The sequence below is a fragment of the Neolamprologus multifasciatus genome, chromosome 10 (assembly GCF_963576455.1).
Source record: "Neolamprologus multifasciatus chromosome 10, fNeoMul1.2, whole genome shotgun sequence".
In the NCBI taxonomy this organism is placed as follows: Eukaryota; Metazoa; Chordata; class Actinopteri; order Cichliformes; family Cichlidae; genus Neolamprologus; species Neolamprologus multifasciatus.
This window is the reverse complement of record NC_140448.1, coordinates 10834563-10856342: the sequence shown is the minus strand read 5'-3', so window position 1 is coordinate 10856342 and position 21780 is coordinate 10834563. Positions and strand designations below refer to the sequence as shown.

The 21780-nt window shown below is 42.0% G+C and overlaps 1 protein-coding gene across 4 annotated transcripts in view; it reads right to left on the bottom strand.

Moving 5' to 3' along the window:
• abr (ABR activator of RhoGEF and GTPase) overlaps window positions 1–21780 on the bottom strand; it is a 123858-nt gene that overhangs the window by 40531 nt on the left and 61547 nt on the right. For all 4 annotated transcript variants that reach the window (XM_085173636.1, XM_085173638.1, XM_085173639.1 and 1 more), the window contains exons 5-14: window positions 17536–17643; window positions 16250–16310; window positions 11872–11924; window positions 11066–11206; window positions 10639–10760; window positions 7720–7888; window positions 5331–5450; window positions 4986–5061; window positions 4773–4877; window positions 2206–2280 (exon numbers count right to left, since the gene is read on the bottom strand). In XM_085173636.1, the coding sequence (XP_085029762.1) occupies window positions 2206–2280; window positions 4773–4877; window positions 4986–5061; window positions 5331–5450; window positions 7720–7888; window positions 10639–10760; window positions 11066–11206; window positions 11872–11924; window positions 16250–16310; window positions 17536–17643 (1030 nt within the window). The remainder of the gene's footprint in view (window positions 1–2205; window positions 2281–4772; window positions 4878–4985; window positions 5062–5330; window positions 5451–7719; window positions 7889–10638; window positions 10761–11065; window positions 11207–11871; window positions 11925–16249; window positions 16311–17535; window positions 17644–21780) is intronic.

The following is a 21780-nucleotide window of genomic DNA, read 5'->3' as shown; positions in this document are numbered from 1 at the left end:
GAGCTATTATTTGATTTCTTTTGTTGAACTTTCAAATGAAATAAAACTGTTGTTGCTGAATTGATCACTTAACCTTTAGTGCAGTTAAGCCTTTTCTATAAAATGAACTCCAGACTGATGGACGACAAGAAGAGAGGTGGATAAAATGATGCATCCATCATGCCTCCTTCTACTATGTAAGTCTCTGGGGGATGTATTTTGATGTGGGGTGCTTCAGTTGGTCAGGTCCAGCTTCATCTGGATATACTGCATGACCAGATTTTTCCATCTTTATCCTCTGACAGTACAGGAATATTTCAAGAACACAATAAAGGAATTCATCGCGCTCAAATTGTGAAAGAGTGGTTAAGGAGACCTCATTTTCTCACATGCACCGGCCACCGCAGAGTCCAGACCTCAACCCCATTGAGATTTTTTGGGATGTGTTATGTAAGACTTCATGTTCTCCCATCATCAATGCAAAACTCTGAATGGAAACAAACGTTGTGACATTGCCAAAGTTTATTAGGGACTCGAATGTTACAGGCGATCTGGGGAAATTTTGGAGCATGTGACTGTTTTTGTTTTGCAGGGCAGAGTATGATTTCAGACACTACACTTTCCTCATTCTTCTTTTTTCGACTGCTTCCTTTAGGGGTCACCACAGCGAATCATTTGCCTCCATCTCACCCTCTCCCTCCAAACTGCTCATTCCTTCTCTCCATCATATCAGTCACCTCCCTCCCTTTACTAGTCACAGTCCCTACATTTAAAGGTGTTTTTGTTTACATGGAGACTCAGAACCCACAGCAGTTCAAAACTAGACTTTTGGAGTAACCTATCAGAATTGAATTCCAATATAAAGTATTAAAAGATTGGTATAACCATACTGAAGAGATTGCCTAATCCTGAAATCACAGCAATAAACCTTACAAAATAAAATATGAATAATGAACACATGCCACTGGAAATACATCATCAGGTATAGTAGTTAAATTTACTTCAGTGACACACACACACATAAACAGTGACCACCCACCCATTTATCTACCACAAGTAAAAGGACTTAAACCTGTGTAAACACACATTAGAGGACCTGTACAAATGAATGAAATCAGATATAAGTTATGGATGGCTGAAGCTTCACTTCAACTCCAATAATTAAATCTGATAATTAATAATTTGACTCTTGTCCTCATTTAGAGCACTTGTCTGTGTAACAGTAGTGTTATATATCATCAAGGTCAGCACTTCTCTCACGGCATCCCCGTAAACCTCCCTCATCATCATCATGAACACCACGGTCCCAAACAAGTCCAGCACATCCTCCATGCCTCCATCGCTTGCATGCCCCACCCTGGATCTGTACGCTCCACTGGAGATACTAACATCAAAACTGTATCAGTAAAACTACCAAAGTTGCTTACACACACACACACACACACACTCCATAGAGCCTTTAGCTCTCTGCGCTCCATTGAGGATCAAACAGGCTTTCAGGAGAGAGTGCTTTCCAATCCATTAACTGGGAAATTCTTGTGGGCCAGCACTGAAGGCTGTCATGGTAACTGAGGAAATCATTTCTCACTCTCCATCTCTTCTCCTGATATTCGATATTTGAATTGGTGCTTGAGCAACACGGGGCACGAAGTGTACCGGAGCAGCAGCTGTCCACCGCTGACACATCTGAAACAGCCTTTGTGGAGGTTCAGCCAACGTCAAGCTCGGTAGATAACACACAAGCATACACACGCACACAGCTATACAAAGAAACATTTGTGCAAGGTAAGGCAATAGCATAGTGTGTGAACAAAGACGAGTGGTATTACAATTGCCAGCTGTCCACTTCTGAATGCTGCTGTTTGTGATTTTGACGTTCCTTCTTCTTCAATGTGCCTTCAGCATCTTTGTCACTTGTGATGTCTGCTTAACAAAAACAACCACAGGAATCCCACTTTGGCTTCAACGCTTCCTCTGAGACAACCTCATTCGCTCCCTCTCTCTCTCTCCCTCTCTCTCTCTCTCTCTTGATTTTTCCTTCCTTTGCATCTTGGCCATGTGATGATGGAAACTGCATGTGCCGGCTGTGATGATTGACTGGGTCATGTGTTTTGCTGGCAGACAAGTATATGCGCAGCCGCTATGTGTAAGCAGATGCTGAGCCAGAGTGTGCGCACAAGTGCAGTTAGAGGGGGGAAAAAAAGAAGCCGTTTCTGGCAGACTTACTGGCTGACTGCTCGAATCCTTTGGCAGAGTGGACAATCACATGCAGAAAGCCGTACAGGCCAGGAGTCTCCTCATCTGGAAAACAAGCACACAGAGCAGTTAGAGCAGCACGGGTGCACATATGGGAGTCCGTGCACAAAAAATCAGCAGGGTAATCAGAAGTCACTGCAAACTATAAAATGTATGATCCTCCGGCATGCTGTCTTTATCTCTGCGATGATATTGTAAAGAAAAAAGATAAACTGTGAGAGAAAGAAACAAAGGAAAAGGAACTCGTCTCATGGAGCATGAGCTCTACCAGCAGGTTTCATTTCATTTCTGCTGCATCTCGTACATTTTTTTTTCCTGTACTGCCTGATCACTAAATGCTAATGATGATACTAGCTCTCTCTCTCGAGCTTATCCTATTTTGCACCTGTGTGCAGGCTGTTAGTCTTTCTTATCACTGACAGCTGTGGTATTATTTTCTATCTGTTGCAGACTCGTTTACTGGCACTGACACTAAACTTGCTTCTGTTGTTTCCAACAGCAGGACTTTAATGCTACATGCTCTTTCACTTTTTGTGAACGAGTCTCTTTCCCTTCATTGGAAGCAGGTCAGCTCACGTGGCCATTTAGAGCACCTTTTCCCCTCTGTCGGCTCATGAATTAGTGGTATTCATCGAGGTAAAATGAACCGTTCAAATATGTGTGAAGTTTGAAAGTTCACTGTTAAAGCGTGTGTCGCCACATCCAGATCCATTCAAACTAAAATTGCTCAGTGGGGCAGATTAGTGGGAACCCTAGTGGGTTTTTGTATACTTTCTTGGGTGGTCCGAACTGGAGATTACATTCTTATTGTTTTTAATCATTCATTTGAGTGTTTTTGTTCTCATTCCCTCCAGCAGTCAGTTATCAACATTTGAGAAGAGACAGATTAAACTTCACATGACTTCAGAAAAAAACTGAATAAAATGAAATCAGGGAAACAGCTGAGGAAACAACTATTGGAAGATCTGAAAAAAAATTAACCGTTATTACAGCCTTTTGCCAGATTGGCATCAGACCACACATTAGCAGTGCACAGACATCTGCCATCGAAACTGAGCTGGCCTTCGAATAGAGATCGTGGGTGGACCTCTTTTTTACATACACCCCTCTTTGTACCGCCGACAGAAACATGAAGAGGATACAGTCCTGCTTTGGTTGAGGCCTGTGAAGCCCGGCTGCTTCCTGGTAAATAAACTAGGGTGGAGGGCAGCAGGACCACTGTGAGCTCCACTGTAGGCAGCTGAGAGGAGAGCAGTCAGCCCTCGGGATTGACTGTGCGTGTGTGTTTTATATAACTAACAGGGGAGTTTCACAGAGAGTCGGTTCATAGGTTCAGCATCATAGCAGACCGACTGCCCTTTCTATCTATTATGCTCAATGGAAAACCATGAACTAATATGTGATAACTGATGATTATTCAGTGGAGTCAAATGAAAGAGTGAGTATTTAAGTCATCCATCCTCTTAAGTATGAGAGACATTCCTCCACCAGCTGGTCTCCATTTAAACCCCTGCTGTGCTCCCTGCATCACATGTCAGGATGGAGGTGTGTGTGTGTGTGTGTTTATTCTAGCTTCGTAATGAGGAGCGGGTCAAAAGTCTAAGACAACGCAGGAGTTGAAGTCTGATTTAAAACACAGGAATCTCAGTAAGCTCTCACAGAAAGCAGCAGGAAGATAACATGTAAGGAAAAGTCCATCAAAGCAGTGAGAAGAACCCGTTTAGGGAAAGCAAACAGAGTTAATTCTCTTATTAAAACCATGTCAAGTGGTGCAAATGCATTTTTAACAGTAATCTGTCTGTATGTCATGTTGTGTATCCATGTGTGGTGTCACGTCTGACTTACTTATCTGTTATTTTGACAGCCTGACGCCGTGTTAAATGTTAAATAAAAAAACAGAGAATCAGACATAAAGTTCAGTTGCACTCAAATAAAACACCTCGTTTGGGGGGGTGGGGTAAAGCACACCACAAAATATGCTACCACTTAAGCGTCACTTGTCATTCTGCTGACTACTTTGAAAATACAAAACTAAAATCCCTCTGAAAATGACTTTAAATCTATTGGACATCAAACACAGAGATTCTAATGCACAGAAAGGAAACGCGACACAAAAACATCAGGACAGCGTGCCTTTCAGTGTAAGAGCTCTGTGTCTGTGCATGTGTATTGTCTTTGTGTGTGAGAGACCCTCTTGCCATCTGAGCAGATCAGAGTAGATGGAGCAGATGGCTTTAATGTCCCGTCCCCCCCCCCCCCCCCCCCCCCCTGTGAGAGTGGCTGCAATGAGGAGATCGGGAGGAAAAAACAAACATATAGAAGCTGCGAGCACGCCACCGACACACTGCGCGGCACTGACTGCTCCGAGCTAGATGAGAAACATATTGTAGCCTAAATTTATCTCCTGCAAGGCCCCCCTAACTTATTATGTGGCTTTTTAGTGCTCAGAGTGTAACAGGCACTTTTGTGTGAAGTTAAATTCAAAGCAGAGGGAAGAGGGAGAGGGAAACAAAAATGATCCTGCTCGTGTTTCTTACCGTCTTTGTTACCGGTGACAGGAATGTTGTGGACCGTTCGGAGTTTGAAACAAGAGCTGGTCAATACTTGGAGCTCTACAGAACTTAACACGCATGACTGGAGGTCTGGAAGAAAAAGGAAGGAAATAAATATCATAAACATCATATAGGGAGGTGGGGGTCAAACCTTTATGTTTCTGTGGAGCAGTGTTTGAAAAGTGAACACATTCGTACCTTTCTTTTGGAGTTTCTGAATGCTTTCCCTCCACTCTGACCTCTCGTAGTCAGAGGATAGCAGGAACAGGTAGCTCTATACACACACACACACACACACACACACACACACACACACACACACACACACAGTTAGCAATTACAACCAAAATAGCTGGAAAAAATCCTCACTAGCACACATCAATCGGAATGATGGGAAATTCTCTGATGCTGTTTTGGGGGATTCAAACTTTAAATCTGTAACAGCAGACTCTTTGAAAGCAAAATGTGTCCCTCTAGTGGTGAAACCTGCACAGTGCAGTGACACAAATGGAGCCAGTAACAGATTAAGAATGGCCAGAATACCTTTCCATGCTTGTTGTGGATGCGAAAGGGGATGGTGGGGGAGTGCAGGAGCAACCAGGACTCCTGCTCGTTCATCTTCTTCCTGAGACGCTCCACACGGCTCTGACCCTTCGGTGCTTTCTGCACAAGGACACGGAAAGGAAAAGAGACTGTTTGAATCTCACTGATTGCTGAAACTTACTCATTAAAGTAAAAGAGAGTAAAACCCCGAGCACTGCTGTGCAGCATCCGAAACAGTCACAATCTTTTCCTGATTGTGACAGTGAGACTTGTACTTCTCCTCTGACTCATCTCAGGTTCGACACATACAGAAGACACTTATATTTTTAGATTCAGTGTGACTTACAAAATGAGGGTCGAGGTGCAAGGTGGGGGGTGGGTGATGGGGGGGTGATATGATCTGACTTTGAGAGCCCTTGCTCTAAGTTATAAGACGGATTTCCTTTTGTATCCATTTCATTGAACATTGGGTTTTACTGTGAGACTAAATATCTGGAGCTACTTCAGCTAGAATCGTATTTTTCCATTAACAAACAGAATGAAGCAGATGTAGCAGACGCCTGACATGATGGAAAACAAGACAGTCACACTGAGTGTACCGTCAGCTTTATGGATCTCATTAAGTTATTTTAATGACAACATGACTGACAGTTAAAACATCTTTATTTGTACGGCACAGTCATGTTTAGCCTACAAAAACAAAAAGCCTCCAACGCAGACAAGTCTCCGTCAGGGAGTTTCAGAGACGTAACACCAAACTTCCACCTCCAAAGTGTCATATTCCAGTATTGGCTACCTAACAACCTAACAAGTTTAGTGGCTAAACAGGGTGTGAACGTATGAAGACGTCAGAAGCTGGTGCCCTTTTGTCCCTCAGTGTTTGTCGAGTTTAAATTTAACCAGAGCATGATAATCATAAGGCAGTGCACCGGTTACAGAGAACAAGAGAGTAACGCACAAAGAAGAAAAACATATGCAGTAAAATCTAGTTCCTCATTTAAACCAGGAGATTTAGTGGCCTGTCTTTGGTTAGGTTTCTATTGTCGCCTCTTCGTATGAAAAGCGGGGCGTGAAAGATTAAACTGCAGCTGATTAGTGGTTTCTGTTACATCTGCAAAGCGGTTGCAGTGATCACACTTGTAGGACCTCTTGGGTTTTAGACCCAACCCTGTCTGGTTGTGTTTGGATGGAGGTGGCTACATAAAATTCATTAACTGTTCAAGTGAAGATCTTTCAATAACACCAGAATTTCTATTATTAATGAGTTGGATTTCTTTTGCTTCTCTTCTGTACGTCATGACAAAAATCAAACCACCCATCGTCTATATTTTTAACAACATCCAAATTGAACTTTAAAGTGAGGACTACTCAGCGTTGCCTAAATTGAAATTGTTCATATTTTCCAGCAAAGTGTCTATAAGCTGCTTTCCAGCAAGCTCCATACTGTGAGAGTCTTTATATATAATTCATGGAGCAGTTTCTTGACGTTATTAGAGGAAAACAAATTCATACACAGCCCCAACCCTCACCAGGAAGCAGTGAGTCAGAGCCTGCCTGGATACAATCAGCTCGATCTCTCCCGGCATTCGCCTCCTGCGACTCCACATACCAGCCGTGGTCACTCACTGTGCCCCGGGTGGGCGAGTTTTAACGCCGTGAGAGGGGAATAACAGGAACTCTGCGCTCCTGAAGCCTTTAAACGCAGCTATGGCTGCGGGGGTGGATTACTGTGTACTTGTAACATCTTTTATTTCAACCTCAAAACGACAACTGAGCATTTCAGCATGTGCTAAACAAAACAGACTCATACCGTGGCACACACAAGTCACAGTTTAAATCTGGATCAGCACTTTTGCCACTCATACTCAAGGAAAAGGCAGCTGTCCTCAGTTTCAGGATGTTTATTATTCATACTTGGACTTGTTTTTCTGCTTGTATTCACTCACACAATAGTCACAATTCATTTAGTAAAGTCTGCGAAAAAATGAAGTAACGGGTCACAAAGCTTTGATATGACACCGAACTTCTGATTTGCTTCTTATTTATTTTTATTTCTTAAATAAAAAGAATCCAGCTGATGATTAAAACTAAAAGAAGCTCATTTTAAAAGAACCAAGTTCTCCTAATTGTGTGGCTCTTGGCCTCAAATGTATTTGTTTTATGCATATGTTAGAATTTAAAGATGAACATCAAAAAGCTCCTGTTATTCATAACAGGACCAGCAACTTTTCTTACTCTAAAGCCTAGAACTGGGCTCCAAACCCTGAATTTGTCCCTTTATTCTTTAATCCTGGATCATCTCAAAATTAAACCCAAGATGGCCGAATAAGCCATTGTAAGCCCCACAAATACATTGAATTGGGCTCCAAATGCCAGGAAAAAGGATTACCTTCTCTTTCTGTATCTCATTCTTTAAGACCGAGATCTTGATCTTCATCTCCTCAATCTCGTGCTCTGGCAGGACCTGGATGCTCGGGCAAGTGTCCGAGTCGTCCAGGGTTTGGAAAGTTAAGTCCGCTAGAGGGATGTACCACTTGCACTCATACTGCTGATGGCGACTGCAGAGAAACAGAGAGGATGGAAGGATACAAGAATGGAAATGGAAGAGAAGAAACAGAATTAGTCAAAATATAAAAATAAAAAAAATTCTCTTTTTCAATCATGACTGAACTGAATGGACGCACAAAACCGAAGCAAAGCGGTTTACAATTTGAAGCCGCACTAACAAATGTTACACTTTTCTATTCAAACGTGTGCTCATTTGACCTCATTTCTTTATAGCCCACTCATTCAAAGTCACATTAATAAAAATGATGAATGCACAACATTATTTCCACAGGGGCTGAGGACACTAATGTGCACCGTCTCTAATGAGATTTTAATTAACATTTCTGAGTGCTGCACAGTCGACTCATCGACGACATAATACCTTCATCAGACGGCTAGTTTAAGCAGCTTGATGTCACAATGAATCCACACTAAACAAGCATGTGTTAACACTACCAGCGTTCTACATATAAAACTTACTGTCAACTATATGCATTTATTTAAACAATCAAATCAAGCAATCAAACTTTAAATGTTTTAAATGTTCTCATTTCTGTGATATTCTCCTCTGCACGACTACACCTGAAAGGTGGAGCCACTGTGGACTGGGAGTGGTTCAATACTCTGGCTTATCTGGCCTGCATGTTAAAATGTCCTTGGGCAAAACAGGGAACACACGTAAAATGACAAATGAGATTTTACTGATCTCAGTGCAGCAGCTACTCGAAACACAGTTTATCTACTTTATTTACTGCACTCGTTTTTTTTCAGGCGTGCACTTTAACTGGAACTTCAAAGATTTGTTCAGCCATGTCAACGAAGGACTCTTGCTTCGTGTTTAGTCTCATGTTCCCACTCAAAGCTTTCGCAGTGATGCAATCGGCTCCCACCAGAAGGACTTTGTCATTTCTTCATTAATGAAGTACATTAATTTTACATCCTCCCGCTGCAGATTATGGTCCCCTGATCTTCTGCCCCACCCACCCACTCCATTATCAAGCCCTTCTTGGGTCTTTCGGGAAGTCCTTTTATGTTACAGACCACCGATTTGTTTCTGTTCTAATCAAACTCTGACACAGACTTAGAGAAACACAAAGAAAAAGGGGTGGAGCTAGGTTTGATACATGACTGAGAAGGAAATGAATAAATCACCATATCAAATCATGTGGTTCTTTAATGCCAGACAGCAAAGGTGGTGCATATATAAAGAAATGATGAATTATCCAAGGTGCAGAACGTACAGCGGGCAATCGTAAATCTGACTCATTCTAAAATAATAGAGTGCAGATAATCACGGCTTTTGGCAGGGATTAGGGCTCCTCAGTGACTAAAGTCAAGGTGATTGAGTTTCTGGATGGTTGCTCTGTTCTGTGTGTAAGCGCGTAGGCTGTAGGCAGCACACTGAGATAACAACCCAGACCATATAATAGCCCCATTTACAGGTTTGGTAGTTATGGCAACACTATGTGTTCCTCCAAGTGAGGGGCGGCTGCAATTGACACAGAGAAATGGCGAATGTCAACCAAAGCAGGCACCAATCAGACGAAGGGGAGGCGAGTCGGTGCTGTAAGCGTGACCCTCGATCTGCTGACATGTGTCAAAGATTGACACGCAGCAGCGCACACAAACACAAACACGAGCGATTTTTTTCTGTCACCTCTCTTTACTTTAACCCCTGCTCAGCTTGCACCCTGAAACACAACACCTTCATTTTTTTTTTTACTTACACCTTTTGTCTTATTTTTTTAAAATGTTTTTATTATTCACACATTTAGCATAACTCTGTCTTGCGTGTAGATCTGCTACTCTGCTGCACTGCTCAAAACAATACAGACAAAAATGCCTGCGAGTCTTTCTCTTTGTTACTGACGCTTCAAACACCACTGTGTTAGCCACAGCTGGAATCAGAGAGGGAGTGCGTCTTTCCGAAGTGATCCTTTCTGTTGCACGCCGGGTTTGACGAGCTGATGTGGAAGGAAAACTGCACGACACACGGGCAGAAACACAGAGAGGACGAAAAAGCGTGGATATTTAAAGAGGCAGAACCCAGTTCAACAGGCTTTATGAGCCTTAAGCTAAATAATAAAACGCATTGTTATGAAGCAGATAAATGTTTATGTTAATACTGGCATTTCTATCAATTTATAAAATGTAGCTTATTTAACGTAGCTTAACATCCTAAACTGTGCAAGGTGGACAGAGTGAAGTGACACAGTGAAATTTATATGTAAAAACATCGCTGACGCCCTCCATTTAGAGGCTTGTGCTCGTCAATGGAAATTTTTGAAATAGCACACGTTATATCCAGACTGAGTCTCATCATTTAGAAGTTGTTGAGCTGACTCTCTCAGAGTTTTGGAACTTTAGATCAGTGGCTGGGTGATTTTGAATTATTTCCCTTCACTTCCGCCTACATCTGTGCACATTTGCAGATTTAATGAAAGTACGTTGCTGTGACAGGGAGCAAATGAAAGAAAGAGGCCATCACCGCCCAAAGCTGCTTAAGCCTCGAATGAATATACCTACAGTCTGCTTCAAAAGAAAACTCTGTGACAGAGCCGTGTCACCCTGCATTTTTCTCTGCCCCGAGAATTAATAAGCGACTCCTGTGCCGCACCATCCACGCCCCGTCCCCATTCCACTTTCTGGCTTTTGCACATCATTTTAGCATTTTTCAGATGGGAATGGGGATGGGGGGGTGACGTTAACGATAATCGCGCTCACAGCTTTTCACACTGTCAGATGATAAAGGTGGACTCACCCCACAGCCGTCTTTTTCATCTTGGCACAGAGCAGCAGATCGGTGAAGAGGAAGACGTGCCGTAGCTTCCTGGAGCTTTCCGACACCTCCACCAGGAAGCCATCCTTCACCAGCTGACGGGCCTGTAACAGAACTCTGTGTTAACTGTTGTTGTGAATCGAAACATCATTGACATTGTGGATTAATAAGTTGACTTACTAAATTAACATATATATTACAGTTTGCTTTAGAGAGACGTGCATGTCTTTGTTTTTAACTTAAATGTTCCTTTTGGAGTTTTAAAGCAATGCAACCGTTTATTATAGTTTTCTCAAATTACCTAATAATATTTCATATGAGAGGAAAAGTGAAGACAAATGTTCTAAAGATATGAACATAAGTTCTCTTTACTTGACAAGATGTGTTGTAAGAACACACACACACAGACCTCGCCCTTGGGTGTAGTAACAGCAGTCCTGCGAGGGTCAATCTCCTCATTGATAGAGGAGAGGAAGTTCTGAGAAATCCGCAGAGCGTCCTGCAGGAGGGGGAAGTCCGGGTGGTCCTTTGGAGTGTGTTTCAGCAAATCCTGTGAAAGTACATTCAATCATCTAAAAATGTATTTACCACAAAGCAACTCTGACCTTTGTGAGCAGAGATTCAGATTTAGTTTCATCTTCTCTTCGAAAACGTCATCGCGCTGCACAAACACAGACTTCTTACAAACACTAAAACAATCTTGTTTCTCGGTTTCTTCTGTCAAAGATACTTTTTCTTACTTTCCTCCCAGATTAACATCAACCAATTTTCTTCTGTTTGTTTGCATACGTGACAAGAACATGACACACATGCTCATGCTGGATGCACAGAGCATCTTACTGTCAGCTTTCATGCAAACCTGTTCATGCATTACACTACAGCGACCACACTGGACACATCCAGAGATCTCTGCTTTGCTTCGCTGGCACTTTCTACACCATTATTTCTCTTCCAAGGAGGTAGGCTGATTTGGACTGAGAGGACTCAGCGATAAACATCAAAAAGCAGGCTTTAGGCTTAATTCTTGCACGTCTTTTTAATCTCAGGGATGTGTTTGCAACCTGCTCCAATTATTATTTGTTGTTTTTTTTTTATCTTGACATAGTTCTCAGTCTTTTCTCCACCCTAAAACACTAGAATTAAGACATTTCTGCCAGAACAGCTTTAGATTCAGCTGATCCTTGAAAGCCATGCAAGTGCAAGCTGTGTACTCACATGAAGAACCAGGGTGCTTCTGGTAACACGGTCAATCGGCTTGTAAAGGAGAGCTGTGGGAGAGAGAAGAGGAGGGCTCTGAGTCAGTGTTGCTTACAGGCAAATCAATACATGCAGACACACACAGTAGGTCACAGTTTCACCGCTCACACGAGGACAAAAATGTCCACTTTGGTTACTCTGAGCTAAACGCAGCTCTTACAGTCTGACTGCTGATGATTCTTAGGTTAACATTAAAGCCTAATGACGACGAGGTTCCTGCCTGAAGCAAGAAAAACACTTGATCATAAATAGCCTTGTAGGTGGGGTCAAGTAAAACACTGATTTCAATATGGGGGCAGCAAAGGTTTTTGCTACTGTTGTTCATCAGTTTAACAGCTGTACATATTCAGACTTGGACATAAAAGCAAACACAAACAACACATGCAGATGGATGCATCTATAAAAAGTGCAATAAGACTGCTTCCTGCCAACATGCCACCCTCAGTGCCTCTCAGTCAGAGTTTAAGCCTGTATCACCGCACTTGGCTAGATTCCCTGGGGAAGACTTTGCTGCTAAGGTGGTGTGAACAGCAGCAGCCGACATACATGACAGCTCTCTGTGACACACTCCCACAGACAGGGCAGAGTGAAGGATGGAGAGAAATAAAAGAAAAACAAATCACAGTGAGGAGATACGCAGGAGGAAAGATGGCAGACATGAGAACCTCTAAGAGGAGACAAAGAAGAAGCAAACAAGTCATGTAAGGAAATGACTTGTTTGACAAAATTACCTCAAGGTCTCAAAATAGCAAATATAATATCACACTACACATTCGATAAAGCACAGTAACACCCCTCTGCTCATGATCTAGAAACTGAGCGAATGTAATAAAAAAAAAAATCCCACAAGGTTCTAAACATTGTTAAGGTATCTGAAAAAGTTCCACTTATTGATCATGCTAATCTCCATTTATTCAAGTGAGAACAGAGTTAAAGCAGCTTATTTCTAAAGTGAAGAAGAAAAGCTGGCCCAGTGAAACAGAGAGGACTGATGTGTCTTCTGTATGCAGGCAAGCTTGCCCCACACTGACTGTGCTCTGCTCCCACAAAGAGATCTACAGGCGAAGCTACACTTCTATTTGAATTTTAAACTTTATCTATTTAAAGCATTCAATAACGCTCTCTTTATATGTACAGCGTTGTTCTGTCACTCGGATGCTTTGAAGTGTTTAGTCTTTCCGCCACACCTCTGCCTGCGACTTACGAAATTAGCACGAGAGCAGAAACCTACAGTGACTATTATCAGATCTACTGATGAAACACGTCATATTAACGCTCTACGCACACCCTCTGCTTTTAAAATATACACTGGCCCACATGAAGTGTATAGAGGGACTTTTAGAGGGACTTGCAGTTACTCTTTGAAGTTTCTCCAACGTTTGGTCATTAATGCCGCCTCCACTGAGGGTCATGGATCAGTGAACCAATACTGATACCTGCAGGAGGATTTACTACAGAGCCTGTATTGACTGCAAGGGCAGTGAATATCTAAGTTGTTGTGTGTGTGTGTGTCTGTGTGTGCGGTATGTTGGCAGTTTTGTATTTATTTCAATGCAGGGAGGATTAGATGACTTCAGGATGACTTGAGTATAAGTACTTAAGCACAAGTGCCAGGTTTTGTACAGTTTGTGTAAGTAAGCTGCTGTATTTTTTGTGCCATATGTTGTGTCGCATGATAAAACGATATCTGAGCTAAAAGCTAATGCTAGCATGCTAACATGCAGTGTAGCATGTTAGCATGATAATACTTCCTAATGACCACAAAACGCAAAGTATAGCTGGAGCTAAAACATGTGACACCGTCAAACTCCTTGGATCACAGGGCGACTGCACTGGTCACATGGTGGGAAGCAACCTGTCTCCAACAATTGTTACAACTCGACTGCAGTCACTTTTACACAGATTAGCAAAGGTTTGCAGGTAACTGTGATCTAATTTATAAACACGGACAGACGTTACAATCAATCCGAGTCGGTCTGAACCAATAATATTCAGACTGTATAGTATTCGTCATATACCAGTACTGCGCATTTAAATATCACAGTTGATCAATGATTAATACTCATTTATCAGGAAACTATGAAAAATTAGACACATTTTGATTATTTTGGGGTTAAATAAAGTCATCAAAGCCATCGGCAAAGCATGCAACATTTTTTTAACATTACAAGTTTCGATCAAAGGCTGTTTTAAACTCAAGATCACATTTTACTGCTTTAGAGTCAAGTCAAGTCTCTTTGCAATACTATGCAAGATAGGTTCATAGGTTATTAAGGATGAACCTATCAAGGAAGCTCAGAGATCTCCAACTTTACTTCTTTCTTTTTCTCATCTCGTTTTCCTCTAGTTTTTCAACCATGCAAACATAATAATTATATACAAGAGATTTGAATAATGAAGTTACTCTCCTGAATACAAAGATTAAGGATTGCCACCTGAATGCTAATGTAGACAGAAATATACTCAAGTTCTCTCCGAACGCAGGATTGACTCCACATCATGTGGAGTATCTGACTTGGATGTATTTTACAGACAAGGATCGAGTTAAAAGTCTAATCAAAAGTCAGGACGAGGGAGGATGAAGACACAAAGAGAGAGTGAGAATCAGATAGAGAGAGGGGGATTATTGGAAGTCGATGTCCTGTCCCAGTGAGGCGTGCCTGACTGGTAATTTTTCCAAGGTCGCTTCGATTACTTGGCTGATGGACAAATAGTTAATCTTTGCTAACGAGGTGCTTGACCATGTGAGCGAAGTGTTTGACAGGACTTTTAGTCCTCAGTTAGGACTGCCAGGTTTCAGGCCTCAGTATTTTGGCAAAACTCTCAGCTACCAATGCCAGCCATAAGCCTGTGAAGGAGGGTGAGAAGGACAGGACAGAACTGATAACACAGAAGGAAATAAAGAAGGATTAAGAGAAAGTGAGAAAATGGTCGTGTGTAGGACATGAGTCCCCATTTACATTTAAAATGTATCAGACTCTTGTTTGAGCAGGTATTTGTGTTTCTATCAACCTATCAGCCATTTACTGTAGCTGAGATCCTGTTAAATACTTTGGAAAGTTAAAAAAAAAAAGCTGATGGAGCAGAGAAAAGAAACAAGGGGAAAATAATAAAAGAAACAAAGAGAGTAGATAGAGGAGGCATTTGTTGCAAAGTTAAGGTAGAGAAACCCCTCGGCTGACCCACCAGGTAACTAATGTACTGTAATATAAACAGCAATCAAAGGAAGTGCCTTGGGTGTTGACGCACCCTGATTGTTAAGGGCATATGAGACTAGTTTCATGACACATAGCAGCCATGTGAAACTACAGCAAACCAAAGACGTCATTTTAAAATCATCTAAAACAGGAATGATGAGAAAAGAAAGAATAAAACAACTGCGACAGGTTGATTATTCCTCATCTGCAATGCATAAATTAACAGACACTTCACAGGTACATGCCACTGAAATCTGAACAATGAACACTCACCCAGCCACTCTCAGCCCAACAGAGTCGGACAGTCTACTCATCTTATCTGCTAATGACTGCGTACAGCTCTACCCACCAAACTGAACGCAATCCCCAAAACGGCCGAAGTTACCGAGGCGCCAGCAGAGTACAGGCACGTACCGCGATAGACAACCTCTCTCTCACACACACACACACACACACACACACACAGACCACACTTGTTCTGATCCTCTTGAGATAAGTATTCTGTACGAGGAGCAGCCTGGGGCCAGCAGTCCTTATACAGACTAAACGTGCCCAGCTTGTAAACAGACACAGAAAGACAGTCGTGTATGACAGCCCGAGTGAACGCCACACTCCAGAGGCTGATCACTCAAAAGCTCATCACAGGCATGCAAATGTTCAGAAAAAGCAAAATTCATCAGCAAGCATGAGCACAAAAGTCCAAACGTCAGTCTGACAGCTAATTAATAACTGCCTCCACGCAGTCTATCATAAGCGCCGTAAAAGCTGTAGATGTCCTCACAGATACCCGATGTCAAAAAGCGGGAAGCTCATAACATGCAGTCGTTACCGTATGTGCAGTTACAACACAGTCTGAGGACCAGAAGCACCTCCATATCCCTCTTCTCCTCTCCTCACTCTACACTCCTGCTCACTGCCTCCTTTCTCAGGCACAGAGAGAGAGAGAGCGAGAGAGAGAGAGAGAGCAGACTCACACATGCACCAGTTTGCCTCCCAGAGCTCACCACTGCATACACAAGAAGAAGAGGCAGGGCTGGAATCTTAAAACAGCAATCCAGCCTAGACAGACACACAGACACACACAGACACACACATACGCATGCATGCATGCATAGAGATACAAGCAACCACCAACTTACCCTCCATTGAACTAGTTGTTGTACAGTCTTTGGAGTCTTTAGGACCTTTTACTTTGAGGTTCTGAAAGAAATAAAAGAGTGGAATAATCAATTTAATTAATTGTGCGCACTCACAGGATTGTGCTGCACTTGCTTGGCTGAGGCTGAACTAATGGAAGTACAGGATCAGTGCATCCAACTGAGACAGCTGAAAAAGACTGGGCACGGGAACTTTCACAAGTTTCCCTTTAAGTAAATAATACCACCAACAAACCTCTACGGCAGGTCCCAAAAAGCTGATTTGACTCATCTGGACGGGAGGAACGGTACATTTGTATAATGCCTGAAAAGGTCAGTTTCTTGATCATTAATATGCAAATGACCACTGATCGAAGATTTGATCTGTGGAAATGAGTACCATTCACAGAGAGTTGGGGAATGGCTGCAATCACAGCATCATAAGATGGTGAAAGATGCACCCTTTGCTGGTGCATAAGATAACAGGGAGTGGAAAGTCTGATGCTTAAAAATGAAAGATGCCCATGCTCCTTAAAGGATGATGAAGATGGATAATCATAGTTAGATTCTGTAAGCACTTTCCTTTACTGTAATGTCTTTGCCTCTCGATCTTTGTTGAACAATCTATAACTATATCCTGTGTTGACCTAAGGCGTGAAAAGCTAGCATGTAAACAAGGGGCATGAGAGGTTGTGTTACTATCAGTCACTTCTGCCACAAACATTTTCAGCTAATTAACATCACTGACACCTTCCCAGCAATCCCGCACCTCCCCAAATACACACACTCTTTTGTTCTGAACGCTCAAAATATTCTCTGCGCTTCAAGTGCGTGTAGTCGTACCGCACAGTAAACTCAGACTAGCCTGGATGTTTTTTCTGTGAATGTAACCTCTCCTCGTTCTGTTACCTAATACGCTTGCTGGCTAACTGCTGTCCCAAGCACATTTGAACACAAATACCTCTTAACTGTGTTTTCAACAACGGTTCCTCAAAATAAGACCACATTTCCCATAAACACTGCTGTTTCCTGCCAAAAAGAGGACGTTTCGACTCGCTTGGTTTGTGTCGTCATCTATTTGTTCTCCTGTTCTCTTCGCTGAAGAGAATTCATATAATGGCTTAAGACCCTTGAGACCAGTGAAGGGGAGGTTTGATGGATCCTTATTATCACTGCGCCAAGTTTGATATGCTGATGTTAAAATGCAGTACATAGCAACAAAATGACATGTTTGCTATTTAAAAGTTCTCTTGTTACACGTTGTTTAAAATCATGGAGGTTGAACTCACCTCAGATATCTTCTGGAACTGGCTGTTGGCTTGGCTGCATTTCTCTGCCGTCTCCAGCGCCACCTTGTAGTTGTCCACAAAGGCCTTGTACACGCCCAGCTGGCTGGCCTGGAGGAAAGCAGAAGCAAAGACGTTCAGGAAACAACAACGAGAAGGTGTGAGGCAAACTAAGACAACGATGATGCCATTTAGTCTTCTCTCATTTTATTCAAATTGTTAAATGAACTCCGGAGACTCGGGAAGTCAACACAAGCATGTCATTGCACTGATGGCAACTAAAATAAAATTCAGCAAGCCCTACTTTGCATTCACCTTAAATGATCACTTCCAATTCAATTTAAATTCATTGAGTCAACACACAGTGTCTGATCACATTGCCATAAAGCCACTTCACTAGCAGCGCTTTGCAGTCCCTCCTGATTGAGTCCTCTCCTTCTCCATCCTCTTCTCTTTCATTAACAGCCCCTCTCTGCAGCACTGTATGTGCATTGTAACACAAGCTGCAGACCAGCAGTGCATGAATATGCATCCTGCTACAGCTATGCTTGAATGCCTAGGCTGAAGAGCTGACTGCATCCTATTAAAGCAATGAGATTGGATTCAGCTGAATAGAGTGCATGAGTAAGACTTTTGTCCTTAAACTCCATGTCCTCTTATTTTCATTTCCTCTCCTTCCTCTTCCCTTCGGAGTGAGAAGTAGAAAGTTGGGCTCAAAAGCAAAGACGTGAGGGAAGTGTGCGGCCTCATGCGGCATTTGAAACATGTTATAGCATCAATCGATGGAGGGAAACATCAGGACACAAATATGTGATTGTAGAATACTGATGACAAAACCGTCAAACCACGTAATGTGTGACACTGACTACAGATGAGTGAAACAAATGTCACCACGCGTGGATCGTCTATTTAAAACTGGAGACTATTTTATGTCAAACCAAAACTGTGGATGGAAAAGAGAAACCACAGTGTGTCATAGCTGAATTTCCAAAGATGGAGATTTGGCAGCTTGGCTGGAAAGAACAAACCAAGCAGAATGACGTTATGAGATTTCATGAGTTCAGTATGAAAGCGGCGTCGGTCACAGTCCAGACAAAACGCCCACGCTTTAGAAAACAAAAATCACAGGTCAAAGTGGCAGGACAGAAAACAACAGGTCGTGTTTGAAAGTGAACGTGGGAAGTAGAACATGAAGAAACACAGGAGAGAGACTTTTCAGCTGGTAGAAGAGCCTACGGACTATGTAAACCCACATGGACACGTTTGCCAGCTTAGAGGTGCCTTTTTTAAAAATTGCATGCAGCTTTGAGAGCAACACGAACCCTCAACTAAACACTGTAGTGAATCTTTTCAAAGCACTCGCCACTCTTTTAAAGCACAGCAAGCTATAAGCAACAAAGATCAACAGCACCAAAAGAACCATATGTAGTGAATGAAAACTTTATTATATGACATCAGTAACCAAACAATATGTCTTGTTCTTTTCCAAACAATGCCATCAATATGTGCAACGTCCTCCGTTTTCTACAGTGGCCCACAGTTTCCTCTATCGCCAAGATAAAATCTTCCTTCTTCAGTCAGTTGTGCGCAGGTGTGTGCAGAGTACCATCAAGTCAGCCACAACACTCACACTAAAATGGTGCAACCACTTTTGAGGTTTTGCTAACACGTGACCACAAACCACATGGCATTAAGTTGGCTGCCATTTTGTGACAATCGTGGTGACACTGTAGAATCATGTGAATAAGGCACCAGCCACACAGGCCTAGAAATGGGTATTCCCCAACCAGTTGTGAGCACTTGCTAGAGGTTGATGTAGTCGCTGGGGAAATGACTGGTCTAAAGTCCTAAAGCCAACCAGCCAGTGACCCCCCCAGTCGACCACCTTTTTCTCAATTAAAGTGACTGCTTTGGTCACTGGGTTCATAGTTTGATTGGACTTGTCCACAAACACTGTCCAGCTACTCTCTGAGCTGCAATAAAACTGTGAAAAGTGACGCAAACTGGAAATAATAACAATAATAACAATAATAATAATAATAATAATAATAATAATGGATTGCATTTTTATAGCGCTTTTCGGGACCCTCAAAGCGCTTTACAATTCCACTATTCATTCACTCTCACATTCACACACTGGTGGAGGCAGCTACAGTTGTAGCCACAGCTGCCCTGGGGCAGACTGACAGAAGCGAGGCTGCTATATCGCGCCATCGGCCCCTCTGGCCAACACCAGTAGGCGGTAGGTGAAGTGTCTTGCCCCAGGACACAACAACCGACACTGTCCGAGCCGGGGCTCGAACCGGCAACCTTTGGATTACAAGACAAACTGCCAACTGAGTTTTCCTCCAAAATAAAAGTTGTACCTTTTGAAACATGTTGGCTACAGCACTGAGGCATTTCTTCACATTTCACTACTGCTCGGCTAGAAGTTAGCAAGTATTTGCAGACAGACATGAAAAACTAAAGGGAACTGCTTACAACCAAAGCAATTACTTGGAAGTTTTTGGTACGGCATCTTCTTTCTAACAGATTTCACCCATGGAGAGCAAATAACCTCCACAAAGCACTAACAACCAGTTAGGGAATAGACATTTTCCCCTAGGAATCAGTGTTTGTCTCATATTCAATATAGCAGACAACTTTTGAACCACATGCTCTTGACCTTACGTAAAAAATTCTAATTATCTAGCAATTGTATAAGTTTTATCTACTTTCTTTAAGGTAGCCAACACTGTATTACCCTCTTCTTACTATTCTTTCCTAAATAAATTATAATAATGTAGAAATAAGTCTAAGGACAAGAGAAAAAAACCTATGAAGGTATACTTAATGCTAATAGTATGCTAATGCTACTACTCTACAAGGTGATAGAGTGTTAGCATGCTAAAGTCTACTACTGACAATGGTAAAATGCTTATCTGCCTGATCTAAAGCTGTTCTAGTGTTTACCACGTTTGCCTTCATAGTTTTATTCTATTATTCCTGACTGCAAGAGACGTTCATCCAAAATTCACAAAACCTTAGTTACATTCATAACTCTCAATTAGCATGCTAGCAACAGGCAGTTGCTTGTAGCTTCCTGGTCAGAAGAATTAAGCAAATCCAAAATTATCTTAGACTTGTTTTCTATCCGAGGATATAGTATAGTGATATCTATGGTTGAAGAAAAAAAAAAAAAGATTTCTGGTCCCATAGAAATCTATAGCAAAACATATTTCTGTCTTGATATCTGCAAATTTTCTGGTGAATTTAAAGACTCAGTCACTCATTTTAAGTCATGCTGAAAGAAAGAAATACACCATCAAGTAATATTATAAGTAATAAATATGATAAATAACTCAAGTCTGAATTGTAAATCTTGGTCGTACCATGTTTTAAAATAGAAGAATACTTGTGGTATGAAAACGCACGCTAATTGGCTAACGAGTTATCAATCACACGTCATTAGCATGTGGTTTCACAGTTAAACTTGCACTTTGTTACACCCAGTTTTTTTGCAGCCAAGAAAGTGATGGCAGAAACACCAACTTGAGGTTTTACAAATTGGGACTTTAAAAACATCGGGTGAAACCATGTTAGACAGGTACATCTTTGATATTTTCTGAGGTGTTAAACACGAGGGTGAACGCCCAACATAATGGGGAAACTAGCTTTGCTTGTATTTTTTCAGGTTTGCTCAAATTTTGATTAGGCTTAATTTAAAAGCAACTGAGCCTGGCTGCAATACTTAATGCCTGTGCAGAATCTGAGTAAGCTTCAGTTGCTGTGAAAATAACCAGCTACTAAAATCCATCAGCAAATATATGATTAAAAACATTATTATGTGGCTGCACTATACATAGTTAATATTGACTACTGTGTAAAAGATGGAGTTGTGGTACTGTTTTTATCAGCACCACATCCACACTAAATTGAACCTCTCCTACTTTGTGCCTCTAGAGCGACTAGGACTTTAATAATTCGCTCAGACAAATGCATCCCTTGCAGACACAGGCTATAGCTAAGCCTTTCTCTCATCTGAGAAAGGTGAAAAACAAACTTGGACCTGTAGCAGGTCTTTATCCCCGTCTCGGCCTGTTTTCTGTAACCCTGCCTGTCCTTGTTGCTCCAGTGGCACCCATACTGCTGACGAGGAGCAGCAGGGAGCAGACCAGCTAATTAAACTGCCATCTGCACTCTCACACAGCCACTCTGACTAATGTTTTGCTGAAACACGACATATTCATGTACGCACAAATACACACC